At 43.1% G+C, this 14,586-nt stretch overlaps 1 protein-coding gene across 1 annotated transcript in view; it reads left to right on the top strand.

Moving 5' to 3' along the window:
- Nucleotides 1-14,586, top strand: part of LOC121290467 (diacylglycerol kinase eta-like) — a 383,823-nt gene that overhangs the window by 299,949 nt on the left and 69,288 nt on the right. Inside the window, exons 16-19 of the mRNA XM_041210907.1 lie at nucleotides 1,782-1,922; nucleotides 2,375-2,492; nucleotides 2,663-2,773; nucleotides 13,166-13,262. Of these exons, the coding sequence (XP_041066841.1) occupies nucleotides 1,782-1,922; nucleotides 2,375-2,492; nucleotides 2,663-2,773; nucleotides 13,166-13,262 (467 nt within the window). The remainder of the gene's footprint in view (nucleotides 1-1,781; nucleotides 1,923-2,374; nucleotides 2,493-2,662; nucleotides 2,774-13,165; nucleotides 13,263-14,586) is intronic.

The following is a 14,586-nucleotide window of genomic DNA, read 5'->3' as shown; positions in this document are numbered from 1 at the left end:
ACCTCTCAGTTCTGGGATCATTCTCTTTATTACACCTTCTCCAGAGTCTCTATACCCTGTTATACACCTTACCTTCTAAGTATCCTTTGCACTGCAAACAGTCATTCTGGAAAACACTCAAACTCCCAGCCTCTTGCAGCCTTTTCTTCCCACCTGCTCTTGAACCTTCCCTGTTTATACTCAGCTGGCTCGGGAAAGTCTTCTCTTGCTCCAGCACAATTACATCTTAAAGCAAGTTTCTCAAAGGGATCAGGGCCCCCATCAGCCTATGGCTTATATATAGACTATCCGTCACCTTGTTGCAACCCATTATAATGTCAAGACCAGAACTGTGCATAGTACTTTAAATGTTGTTACGGACATGGCTGGGTTTAATTTAATTTCTCCTCTCGCTACCTGTACGTAAACAGAAAGGTGTCTTTGATTTTTGATTTCCTCTTTTATAAGTGACGGTGTGTTTTCCCCAATCCTTCAATTTTGGAGTTATCCAATCCTCTATTAATAACTTCATAGCAAACTTGAGATAAGGTAAAATAAGAGGTGTAGTTTGTTTTACACACATAAAACATGGGAAGGGGTTTTGCAATATCTGCCACTTTTTGTATTCATACATTAAAAAAAGGATAAGAGAAAGAAAGGGGTTCAGGGCAAGACCACGATGAAAATAAGAGTTATGGTTCCACGTGAGTCCAGAATCAGAAGTCCAGTGGCGTCTTTTATATGGCTTTGTCTGGCAGAATTCCTGGTCTTGGTGCTAGGAACTCGGTTGCAGGTTGAGTCAGTTGAAGCTGTAGCAAAGTATTCTTGTATCTTGGGTATTAGTTCACCCTGTAGGTGAAATACAGGGTTCTTTCTGGAAATCAGACTTGGAGAGGGATGAAGGTCAAAGGCAGGCTGCTAACCTGGAGTCTTCGGAGGTTAAACCACAACGGAAGATGAAATTCAGGAGCTGTATAATTAAAGCAATTTAAACAGCTCAAGTGTCGGTCATGTGACAAGGTGGTTTGGGTCGAGTTATTCAGCTAATGAGGCCCCATGTTACAACCTATTATATTTTAAGCAGGTAACTGTAGAACTATTATCACAACATGGGGGAGGAGGATCCCAATAGCTCTGCAGCTGCCTCGTCTATTCGCTCTTTGTGTTGGCTTGGCTTGAATGTTTATACAGTGCAAGAAGTGTTACGTTCCAGGAGTGTGAATTAGCCTTTGTCCATGTTTATACTGTTCAGAAATTTCCAGAACCACCATCATCTGGTCAGCTGCAGCTATCTTATCAGTCCAGACATTTGTCTATTTAGAAAAAAAGTAACATCCTTCCCTTGGCATTCATGCCAAACATATGAATTAGCTCCCTGCACCCTTTGCACTGGCTGCCTGTTATTGGGAGGTACTGTTTCACTTGGTACCCTTTTGATAGACTCCTGAGTGGTACTGAAATATTATGAATGGTTTTACTGGTGCCGAGTCTTATTGAGCATATTCCAGTTAAGTCTTGGAATTAAGGCATTCATTTCCTCAGCCTGGACAAAAAATGATTTACACTGGGGATAATGGTGGAAGCAGGACATAAGAGTTGACCAGAGTTAATAGGTGCTTGCTCATACTTGATTCATTAACTAATGATAAACAGCAATAATTATGAAGAGTGTAATTGAATGTGTTACCGCTTAATGATTTCTTTTGTATTGACTGAAAATCTTTTGTTTTTATCACTTTGTAATTTATTTGGTAATGCCGATGAATAATTCTAATAATCAGTATTCTTTTTGATTGTTTCAGCTCTCCGATCTGCTCAAAGATCCCCTCCAGAGAGACGAATGCATCGCACCACCACTTCCTATACTGGTCCATTCACAACCTCGCCATTGACTGCGAGCAAAGAAAATCTCCCAGTTCTGAACACTAGAATCATCTGCCCAGGTACCCAGGATCCTAGCAAGGACAGAGGTTCCAGAAATTGGAACGAATATATCAGTAAACTTATTAAACCAGTGGTATCAGAACAACCTATATTTTCCTGCAGTGGGTAGTTAATTGAGTTGGTCCCATGGTGCAGAAGCTGGGATTCAGTGGCTTATGGCCTTCCATTTAGATGGAGGTTAAACCTTAAACATGCATCATGGGTGGCTGCACATCACTGTTCCCAACCAGAATGGAGATGATTGGGTAATTTCTCTGCCAATCATGCCTGGACACCTTGTGATCAATATGCAGCCTAATTTTAAATTCTTGCACATTCGGCTTGTTGACCTCAGCATCCAGTTCTTTGATCTGTGCTATCATCGAACAAGATTCTTTGTCAAGAACATTATTAAGTTGTACAGGTTTCTTGCTTGTATGCTTCTTAACAATAAAATTGTGCATTAACACAGGTTTACGAGCTGGACTTGCTGCCTCTATTGCTGGAAGTTCGATCATCAGCAAAATGTTATTAGCGAACATCGATCCTTTTGGAGCAACCCCATTCATTGACCCTGACCCAGACTCACTGTAAGAAATGTTCTGTTATACCAATCTTAATAGTTACTGATTTTCTTTCTCTTACAAATTGGATTATTGTTGTCAAAATCTTTAGAAAGGTATTGGTGTGGTCAAATATGTATTAGCATATTATCAGAATACTTTAATTTTTTTTAATAACATATATTTTTTAATTACAGAGAAGGATATGCTGAAAAATGCGTAATGAACAATTATTTTGGAATTGGATTAGATGCAAAAATCTCTTTGGAATTTAACAACAAACGTGAGGAGCATCCTGAGAAATGCAGGTACGTACATCGTTTCAACATTTCTTCACATTGAGAAATTGAGGTGAAGGGCTATGGTTCAAAATACAGAAGACTACAATACAGCTGTTGTGATCAGCCTAAAGATTGCTGGGAGACAGAAGATCAAAGTGAGCAAAGGAATTTCATAGTTCAAAATCTCTGCTAAAGACCTTGCTTCTGCGACTGTGGAGATCCTGTCCTTCCTCAGATAGGGGAAGTAAGGAATTCAAGAACATGGGGCTGGATTTTACACACCACCGCCGGGAGACGTAGCCATGAAACATGACACATCCTTTGTCTGCCTTCAGCACCTGAGCCCTTCAGGAGCATAGCATCAGTGGTCACAGATGCTGAAGAGATGGGGGCCAGCCCCACTTCAAAGGTGCTGGGAGCACACAGAGAGAATGTAGGAACTTTGTGGCACCTGCCTACTACATTCTGGCAGCAATGACCAGCACCATCGAGGTGCAGGCATCAGTAATGCTTCCAGGGAGTGTGAAGCTGGACCATTACTTCGGTCTGATGGGTACACACTGCACAGGGAAGAGGCCCTGGACTGAGACACCTGCCTTTATCTTGTGCAGAAAGGTTTCACATCCGAGTGACACGAACACTGCTCATCAGAACAAAGAGCCATAGGCAAGAAGACATTCTTGGGAGTTTATTGACAATAGTGAACAGTATGTACAAGTGATTAACACCCACACCCAGGCAACTACATTTTCTTAACCTTCCTAACCTTGCCACTATGTTTTGGTGCTCCCCAACATCCACAGCGGAGGTGGGGGCAGCCTGCTGACTGCTACGCCCTGTTTGTAATGACTTTGGCAGGCGTCCTCTGGAGGGCTGAGACCTGGAGGGTCCTGGTCTGTTTTCGGGGTCCTGCTATTTGGCACTGGCACTTCCTTGGCCTGTGGAGCTGGAGCTGCTGGAGTCACAGGAAGAGGGGATTCAGATGGGCCGGTCACTCCCGGATGGCCCTGGGGTGCGCATCTGCTGATCCTCCTCCCTATGGGTGCCCGAGGACCTCAGGCTGACTCTTTGAGGAGAAGGGGAAGCTGGATTGAGATGGAGTTGCCTCACACCCCTCTCATGTTGACACTGTTGGAGGCCAACTATGGCGTCAGCGATGGAGTTGAGCCTGCACAGCAGTGCAGGAGTGATGTCCTGGACCAAGGTCTCCATGGCAGCTGCCATCCTACCACTGTTGGCCTCTGTGCAATGGCATGCCAGCGCTATCACCTCAGACTAAAGGCAGACAGATTCCTCCATCGTGCCTTGCAATCTGAGGAGTGCGGCAGACTTCTCTTCTTGATGTTCCCAAGCTTGCTTTTGCAGCTCCAGCAACTGTGACATGACCAAGTCCAGAGGCTCTTCATCTGACTCGGACTCAGCAGCGTTCTGGCCTCCAGCAGTCCTCCGAGTGCCGGGGACCTGGGAAGTCCCTGCCTCCACCTGCTGTGGATCAGACAGTGCGATGTGCTCACCAGATGGTGATCCTGAGGCTACCCTAGAACTAGGTCCCACCGAGGTGTGTCTCTGTGCTGGTGGAGGGTGTGGGTTAGTGTTGTGACAGGTCTTCAATGAGGGTGTCATTAGATACTTCTTTCCCTAAAGACAGCTCATCTTTGGGGCTGAGTCCAGGACTTGGCTCATGGAACCCCCACAGCTGTTTCCCAGATGTGCCTGTGAAAGCAAGGGGAGATAATTAGTGCATGGCAGAGGCCTGTGAAAGAGGACACATCACTCACAGCATGGTTGTCTGATGGATGTTGCACTGCTGAATCCTCACTTGGTAGAGCAGCGACGACCTCACCGTCAGCTCAGGAAAGGTCCAGATCCTCACCGGCTGGATGACACGATTTTCAAAGTCTGTGAGGACCTATGTCAGACATCCCAACACTAGTCTGCAACCTCTCCCTATTGTTTTGTGCCAGCTTGTCTTGCATGAATACAGATGGAGAGTGTGTAAGCAGGAACCTGCCAGGCCAGAAGAGAAGAATACCTGGCATGTGGGTGGTGAGCGGTGTCAGGACATGATCCGCCGGGTAGAGGCAGGTGTGTGTGTGAGAGCAGGGTGCCCTTTAAATATTGCACCCCGCTTACTGAAGGCCTGAGGTGACTAGGGATGGGAGAATCAGAGGCCGCCCTGCCAGCGACCCAGCATGTTTCACGGGAATGCATTGTTAATGAGGCCAAGAATGGGACGATATGGCTCAAAAACCTGACATTGCTGCTGGTGGGTAAAACGCTTTTTTTCCTGCCGCTAACACACTTTGTAAAAATCTGGGACAATTCTGCCCTGTATTTAAATCCCTCCAATCAGCTTTCTACCCCTATGACAATATCAAAATGGCTTTTTTAAAAGCAGTCCACCTGATAGCCACCCCTTCCACAAACATTCACTCCCTTCACCACCAACGCACAGTAGCAGCAGTGTGTACCATCTACAAGATGCACTGAAAAAACTCACCAAGGTTCCTTAGACAGCACCTTCCAAACCCATGACCACTACCACCTAGAAGGACAAGGGCAGCAGACACATAGGAACACCATCAGCTGGAAGTTCCCCTCCAAGTCACTGACCATCCTGACATGGAAATATATCGCCGTTCCTTCATTGTCACTGGGTCAAAATCCTGGAACTCCCTCCTAACAGTACTGTGGGTGTACCTACATCACATGGGCTGCAGTGGTTCAAGAAGGCAGCTCACTACCACCTTCTCAAGGGCAATTAAGAATGGGCAATAAACACTGGCCTAGCCAGCGAAGTCCACATCCCGTGAATGAATGAATAAAAAAAAGTCACAAATGACATCCTATGTGACTGTGACAAAAGTAAATTTACCTTCTTGTCAGTGACATCATCCAAAGGTACAGTGTTAGTTTTCACATGTACGCTGACGACACCCAGCTCTACCTCACCACCACCCCTCTTGGCCCCTCCACTGTTGCTAAATTATCAGACTGCTTATCCAACATCCAGTATAGGATGAACAGAAATTTCCTCTAATTTAATATTGGAAAGACTGAAGTTATTGTCCTCTGTTTCGACTCCAAACTCTGTTCCCTGGTTACCCACTCTATCCCTCTCCCTGGTAACAGTCTAAGATTAAGCCAGTCTGTTCACAAACTTGGTGTCACTTCTGATCCCAAGATGATCTTCTGAGCTAATATTTGTGCCATCATTATGGTCCACCTATCTCCACCTCTGTAACACTGCTCGACTTTGCCTCCGTCTCAGCTCATCTGCTGTTAAAATCCTCATTCATGCCTTTGTTACTTCCAGACTTGGCTATTCCGATAGACTGCTGACTGAGTCACTCACTTTCTACACTTGAGGTCATCCAAAACTCTGCTGCCCATGTCTTAACTTGCAGCTAATCCTGTTCCTCTATGCTCACTGACCTCCATTGGCTCACAGTCAAGCAACATCTTGATATTAAAATTCTCAACCTTGTTTTCAAATCCGTCCATGGTCTCACCATTCCACTCCAATCTCTGTAATCTCCTCCAGTCCCACAATCCTCTCTGCATCCTCTAATTCTGGCCTCCTGTGGATTCCCATTAATAATTGCTCCACCATTGAAGGCCGTGCCTTCAATTGCCTAATTCCCTCTGTAAACGTCTCCTCTTTTCTTCCTTGCTTTCCTCCTCCAAGATATGTCTTAAAACCTACCTCTTTGACCAAGTTTTTGATCGTCTGACCTGATACCTGTTTTTGTGGCTTGATGTCAGACTTAGCTTTATAATACTCCTATAGAGCACCTTGGGATGTTTCATTACAGTAAAGGTGCTATATAAAGGTAAATTGTTGTTCTAAAGGAATGAGAGGAAAGTTGAGTGGAACACTCAGTGGAGGCTGGCAATGAGAAGAGAGTCATGAGCTGACAGGCTTTATCTTGTGCCTCATGCACAACCGCAAGAGAGTTTCTTAGAGTACCCACCCAGACAGGAGAGCAGCACTCAGTATTCAGGCTTCATGGGGTTAAGAGAATTGTTGAGCGGGAAAAAAAATGTTTTGCATTTTTATTTCTCCAATGGAAGAGATGTGGAAATTCTATTTAAGGATGAGATAGAAGCCAGTAACATCAGGGGATGATGAAAAATTGAGTATCAAGCCATTGAAATGAAGCAGCATTGATGGCTGATGGTCTTGACGGTCATGAGTAAACCTGTGTCTTTTGAAGAATTCCAAATCGGATGATGAACCATCAAATTCATGTGTGACGAAGCTATGAATCATGAATCCATGCAAATAGCTGTTGTGGAAGGCAATGGATACAAGGTCTTCAATCTCGTCTCAAAGTTCCAAATATGGACATATATATATATATATATATACAGCACATTGCCTTCTCTCTCTCCTTCCCCTCATACATTCTTGTGTGGTTTACCCCAAGCTCCCCCTTGCACGCCCCCCTCCCACCCCTCCACCCCAAGGATAGGAAAACCTATAGTTCTGCCTTTCCAAAGCTCTAGCTCTTTCCCATATATTATTACAGTGCAGCAGTAACTTCTCAAGTAGTGCTATCAAAAGTTTGGAGCTATCTAGTGCAATGATAAAAGCATTCACCCAAATGTTTGAGAACAGAGTGCATAACATAGGCAAAGGGATTACCGTGAAATGGCCAATTTGAAAGAAATGCTGGTAATCACTGGTTAGACCACACCTCTTCTAAGCATAGTTTGAAATTTAAGCAATGATGTTTTTTAAATAATACTTCATAATGTAAGAATCACCAACATTAGGGCAGTAAATGCCAATTATATGTCAATGTTAGAAGGAACTACCAATACAAGGGTAGTAAGAGAAGAAAATAGTTGTATAAAGGCGGTAAGATATGGACAGTAATGAAAGGTAATAGTCATATTTAAAAAGATCCTTATTTATATAGCACCTTTCATGAATTCAGGGTGTCCCACAATCAATGAAGTATTTTTGAAGTATAGTCTGTTATAGTATAGGGCTATAAGTAGGAAATACCAAATTAAGGGCACTAAATAGGAATGAGAACCTTAAATAATAGGAAATATCAATGTAAGGACAGTAATTGAAAGAAATATCCTATTAGGGACAGGAATTTAAAAGGAGAGGAAAGTTTTCATCAAGATGAGGGGAGCAGGAGATTTGGGAGAAGGAAAAGTTGACTGTGTTTCAGAGGTTAAAGAGGTAGTGTATGTTTGAAGGCACACTTATGGAAGACTGGATATCTTACTGAAGGCCAAAGCTTGGAGGATTTGTCACTGCTGATGAGAATGAATCACAACAGCCAAAACCAAATGGAGTAACGAAGGGAAGCTTGTTACCCTGATAATCAAAATGAAAGTCAGAGAGGAAAGTGAGCCAGAAAAGATCAGCTTCTCAGTTAGAGATTGCAGTAAAGGAACAGAAGAGGATGGAAAAGAGGATTCAAATAAGTTACAAAGGACAGCTTGGGCAGGGGTCCAGGTTCTGATATTGGCACAGGAAAAAGTAGCTCTAACAGTGAATCAGAGAAAATGTAAGCAGAGGAAAAGATGGCTAAAGGTGTTCAAACTGAGCAGGGGCAGAGCAAACTGACAGAACGAAGATGCAATACAAAAGCTGACATTGAGAACTGTTTGGTGTGAAACCCTCCATTGTCTGTTGGAATTACATCACATATGATATGCATACAGGCAGGAGAGTGAAGCTGCATTGGGACCAGGAAAGGGGAGCAAAGAGTTCCTCAAGATCATCCCAATTGCCTGACTTAATTAACTGAATGCAGCCTAAAGATTGTGCAAGTAGCACTGGATAGCAGTTCAATGAAAATCAGTTCAGTTTGATTTGTAGCAGTCTTCAGATTTGAAGCATTGTAAATCCGGTGTGTTGATCTTCACACCTAATTCACCAATCTATGATTTCACTGGGCAAGACACACACCACCTCAAAATTTACCCTTCAATAGCAGCAAACTTCAAAACAAAAAAAATCACCTGATTTCCATGCAAAATAATATATTCTTATCATCAAATAGGCAGGAGTGGGCTTACAGCCTGCTCCTCCATTCAGTTACATCAGGTTGATCTGTATCTTAACTTCAATTATCTGCTTTGATTCCATACCTCTTAATATTCTCGTCTGCCAAAAATCAGTCAGTTTGTGTTTTGATATTTTCCATTGACCTAGCCTCATAACTATTGACTTATGAAGGACAGGCCTATTTCTATTTAAAGTAAGAGTTCTGGCTCCACTACCAGCCCAGAACCTTGCTAGTTGTGCACATGGGTTACGTAACTGGGGCTAGAGTTCTGTACCCCGCTCACTGCTGCTATTCTCGCAACTGGGGAGACTTAGTGTTGAGCAGAGTCTCGCAAAAATACTGCGCAAATATATCTCATTAATACAGTGGAAACTACCAGCAAGTCTCAGTACAAAATTTTCAACAGCCTGTTTGAAATGAAGGGAATTGTTGCACAGCAAAAAAAAATTACGAAACCTTTGGACCTTTTCCAAACTATGAATTATGTTATACAGTCATAGAGTTTTACAGCACGGAGAGAGGCCCTTTGGCCCATTATGTCCACACTGGTCATCAAGCCCCTATCTACTCCAATCCCATTTTCCAGCACTTGGCCCATAACCTTGAATGCAATGGCATTATTTCAAGTGTTCACCTAAATACTTATTAAATGTTGAGAGGAAATGTCCTCCACGCTCACCAAAAAAAGCACAAATGGTAGAACTCATAATGGCCAACACACTAACCTTAACCAAGTTCCTTATTGATACAGAGAAACTAATGTTTTTTTGTTGTGAGATCAATTGTCAGTCAGTGACACATTCCCACTTTTGGCCACAAAAACAAAGTGTGAAATTATAGTGATTATGGATTACAACTTTTACTACTGCCTTTAGGGGTCACATGATTGTATAGATGAATCAGCCCTAAGCATGAGTATTCTTAGGGGCGGAGCTTTCTAATCAGGAACCTGGTTCAAGCATGTAGCTCCTAAATGAGCTCTGTAATAAAGTTATCTGCTTCAAGTAAGAAACCAGTCGGTACACCAAGTTTATTACAATTGGCAACAAGGATAAATAGCTCCGACGCTGTACCATGCCTTGTGAATGTGAGTACATCAATTCTTAAAGAAAGAAAGAAATGTGTACTCACCAGCCATGCCATACTTCAGTGGAATCAACCCTTCTGACTCATCCACGGAAGACTGGAGCCAGTACATTGAGTGCCTAGGTTTTTATTTTGTGGCGAATGAAATAACAGTGGAGGAGAAGCAGAAAGCAATTCTTTTAAGGGAGCAAGACATATAACCCCATCTGGAGTCTGACAGCCCCGAACGCGCCCAATTCTAAATCTTTTAACGAGCTGGTAAACCTCGTGAAGACACGTTTTCAGCTGAAGCCATCAGAAATTATGCAGAGATTTAAGTTCAAGTCCAGAGTAAGGGACCTGGAAAAGTTAATTGCAACTTCTATCGCAAAGTTGTACAGTTGACTGAGCACTGCGACTTTGGAGATGCGCTCAATGACATGTTGCGAGACCGCTTGTTTTGCTGCATACACGATGATGCCATTCAGCACCATTTACTTGCAGAAGTTAACACTAATTTGAAGTGCGTCATGGAAACAGTGCTAGCAATGGAGAGTGTGGAGAGGGACTCACAGGCTTTACAGGGTGTGCAACATGGCGCCGTTCTGCAGTTAGGGTGGGAACCTACTGCCTGATGTGGCGCAAAAACCAGAGAGACAGCTGCGAGGCGGGAAACAGTCTCAGCTGCTCGATAAATGAAAAGATATACAGGAAACATTCACCAGTGAGTTAGAAATTAATTTTTTACCAATGTGGGGGTAATCATGTACCTGAAGCCTGCAGATTCCAGGAGGCAGAATACCACTATTGCCCCAGAAAAGGACATCTAATAAAGCAATGCAGGGCAAAATCGAGACAGCCAATCAGACAGCAGACCAAGATGATTGAAATGCACAATATAACAACCAGAAGCTGCTGATACTGATATCTATTCCCCATACAATGTCAAAGCAGTAAAAACTGAACCAATCACCATCACCATTCAAGTAAATGGGAATCCTCTAATCATGGAGGTAGACACAGGAGCAACTACTACAGTGCTGGAGGAACACACATTTAAATACCTCAGCAAAGATATCAGCCACTGAATCTGGAGTAAACCACAGCTCAGCTGAAGACATTCACTGGAGAGTCAATACAGGTAAAAGGCATCACCACTGTACCTATATCCTACAGGCAACAGACAGCCCAGCTTCCAGTGATCATTGTAATAGGTGAAGGACCTAATCTTCCGGGCTGCAACTGATTAAAAGAAATTAAACTTAACTGAAAAAGAACCATAGTTTATTGAAAAAGAACCATCATTGTTCATGGAACAAGAAGAAACATTTGTAAAAGTCAAGAAGCTATTACACTCATAGCGTACCAGTAGACATGGCAACCCATCAAAAGAATTACTATTAACCTGTGATGCATCTCCCTACTGTGTGGGAGCTGTGTTGTCACACAGGATGGAAGATGGTTCTGAAAGGCCAATAGCACATATCTCCAGAACCCTCTCTGCAGTGAAAAGGGTTATTCACAACTTGATAAAGGTTTATCCGTAATATTTGGAGTCCAGAAATTCCATCAATATCTACATGGTCAACATTTCACTATAGTTTCAGATCATAAGCCACTAATCGAGTAGTGAAGGTAAAGCCATTCAGCCAAGAGCCTCAGCCAGAATTCAACAGTGGGCTTTGATTTTGTCAGCATATGAGTACACCTTTATGCATCGTCCGGGTGTACATATTGCAAATGCAGATGCAGTCAGTCATTTTCCATTGCCAGATATTGTATATGCTCCAGTGCCACAACAAGTTGTACATGTGTTGAATTTCTTGGACTCTTCACTGGTCTGTGCGAAGTAAATACAGAATTGGACAAACCGGGATCCAATTTTGTCAGAAGTCCCAGACCAAGTATTGCAAGGATGCTTGAATGTACAAGTGTCTGAAGAGATAAGGCCATTTCATGCCCATAAAACTGAGTTAAGGTGTCAAGGTGGAATCTTGTTGTGGGGATCAAGAGTTGTCATCCCTTCACAAGGAAGAGAACCACTCTTGACAGAGCTTCACAGTGCGCATCCAAGCATTTCGAAAATGAGGATGCTTGTGCGAAGCTATACCTGGTGGCCAGGTATAGGCAGCGATATAGAAAAAAATGGTTAAACACTATCTCCAGTGTCAGCAACAACAGAAGTTGCCCATTTCAGCTCCACTGTATCTTTGGGAGTGGCCTGACCAACCCTGGGTTAGACTACATATAGACTATGTAGGCTTATTTTTAGGTACCATATTTTTCACATTCGATGCACATTCTAAGTGGATGGATGTGTATAAAGTTAGATCACTGACAGTGTGTAACTATTGAAAAGCTGCTCTAATGTTGTAATATACATGGCCTACCAGAAGTCACTGTTTTAGATAACAGTACTGCTTTCACTTGTATGGAATTCCAGAGATTCAAGTTTAAATAGAATTAAAAACATTAAAACAGCAGCACATCATCTCTCATCCAATGGGCTCGCAGAAAGAGCAGTGCAAACTTTCAAATCAGGAATGAAGAAGTGACCTGAAGGAATGTTAGAAATGCAAATTTCATGTTTTCTCCTCAATTATCGTATGACTCTTCATGTAACTACGGGTTCAACACTGTCTGAATTACTGATGAAATACCGCCTTCATACCAGGTTGAGTCTGGTGCTTCCAAACTTAGAGGGGAAGGTAGAGAAAACCAGAGTAATCAGAAAGTGAATTATGATAGTCATAGCAAAGCTCAAATTTATTGTGGGAGAGACGGTTTTCATGTGAAATTTTGGAAATGGACCATGTTGTGTCCTGGTATAATTGTCCCTGAAACTGGACCTTTATTATACCAAGTGGAAGTGGAAGATCAGATTGTCCAAAAACATGTGGATCACCTAAGGAGTAGAGAGACACTCCAACAACCAGTTATTCCACCTGAAATTGATGTTGAACCTTTAATCCCTAAGGTACCAGATCAACCTAGAATAGACATACCTGATATATGTATGCATGTATGTCGTGGGTCAAAATATTCTTGTAAATAAGAAATGTAAAAAAATTAAAGGATGAGGACTATAGTGATTGTGGGTTAAAACCTTTAGGGATCATGTGATTGTACAGATGAATCAGCCCTAAGCACGGGTAAATTTAGGGCTGGAGCTTTCTTGTCGTGGACCTAGTTCAAACATGTAGCTTCTAAACGAGCTCTATAATAAAGTTATCTGTTTCAAGTAAGAAACCTGTTTAGTACATCAAGTTTATTACGGAAATACTAGCGACTATATCTTTCTGAATACTTTTTTTTTTAGAAGCCGGACCAAGAATATGATGTGGTATGGTGTGCTGGGCACTAAAGAGTTACTCCAGCGAACCTACAAGAACTTAGAACAAAAGGTCCAACTTGAGGTAATGCTTTGTATCTTCCATCGTGTTAAACCAGTCAAACCACAACAAGAGCCTATCAATTCAAGTGATACATTCATATTCAAATATCATGAAATCCCCTTAATAATATGATGTACTTGTCCCTAGGCATTGTTAACACAGGAGTTTGATCTGAAGAGTTCTCTTAACAATTAACTGTGTTGTGACTGTTTAAAATGTCAGTGTGACAAAGTCTGTGGTTTGTTACCACAGATATTTGTGTTCTAGCATCTGAACCAGTTGGAATTGTAGTACTGCCATGTTTTTATTCTCCTTAATTTTCAGGGCCTTTCCATGTATCAAGAGTTTAAGTCCCCCTCCAAGTCAGCATTCTAATGATGAGAAGCTGTGCTCCTATCCCTTTAAGAATTGTGCTGGATCTCTGCAGATGGTACTCATAGGGTGGAACCTTACTGCCTTTAAAGATTGTCTGAGGTAGAGACCAAAAGCAGGTCCTGAAACCACTGGTGCTGCCTGGCTGCCCGCCTGTGCAATCTTGAGTGCCAGCCAATTAAGGATGGTCAGCGGGAGCAGCACCCAACCAGTCCAATGAGAGGGCAGCCCCACCAGGAGAGGTTTCCTGAAGATGGAGCCTCCCTCTGAAAATGTAGGAAAATTTTATAATCATTTGTGGCACAGCTGTCAGGCCACCATTGTAGATGAGGCCTCCCTCCACAGGATATATTGTTGCTGTGGCCCTGTGGTAGCCCGATGGGTAAGGGGAATAAATAACAGAAGCTCTGCTTGCACCCTGCCTGCCACAGGAAGGCTGCCTCCAGGAACTTCTCAGCTTGACCCACAGCAAGGGGCCCATCTGCTGCCAGGAAGATCTTGGAAGCCTCCCCAGTCTGGTCCCACGTGGCCAGTTAATTGGCACTGATTGACTAGTTGCCGCTGCCAGGCAGATAGCCGGTTCCATTGCTAAACCATCTCTGGCAAGATCAGCTGGAGTCAACAAGACGTTGGGGACGCTGACCTGATGCACCATTTTCAAAATTTCTCTCCCCACCACCATAAAGCTGCCTCTCTGCAGCTGGTAAGATCCTGCCTGCAGTATCTGATGTGACTTCCTGTCATGCAGAATATATATCCTGTTCAGCAACACAGCAATTCGGTTCCCTTATCCAGTTTGTGGTAACTGGGCATTCCAGTCCTCTGTAAAACATTCTAAGGGCACCTTCCATTTCCTATTATTTCTTGATAGTTGGGAATAGTCTCACAGGTCCATTAAACCTGCTCTACACCTTGATGGCTGGAGCATCATGATTAAACCCTTCCTTACCAACACCAGCACCCACCTCCCTGC

Source organism: Carcharodon carcharias, chromosome 18 (assembly GCF_017639515.1).
Source record: "Carcharodon carcharias isolate sCarCar2 chromosome 18, sCarCar2.pri, whole genome shotgun sequence".
Lineage (NCBI taxonomy): Eukaryota > Metazoa > Chordata > Chondrichthyes > Lamniformes > Lamnidae > Carcharodon > Carcharodon carcharias.
The sequence above is the reverse complement of the archived record's forward strand: the minus strand, read 5'-3'. Positions and strand labels throughout refer to the sequence as shown.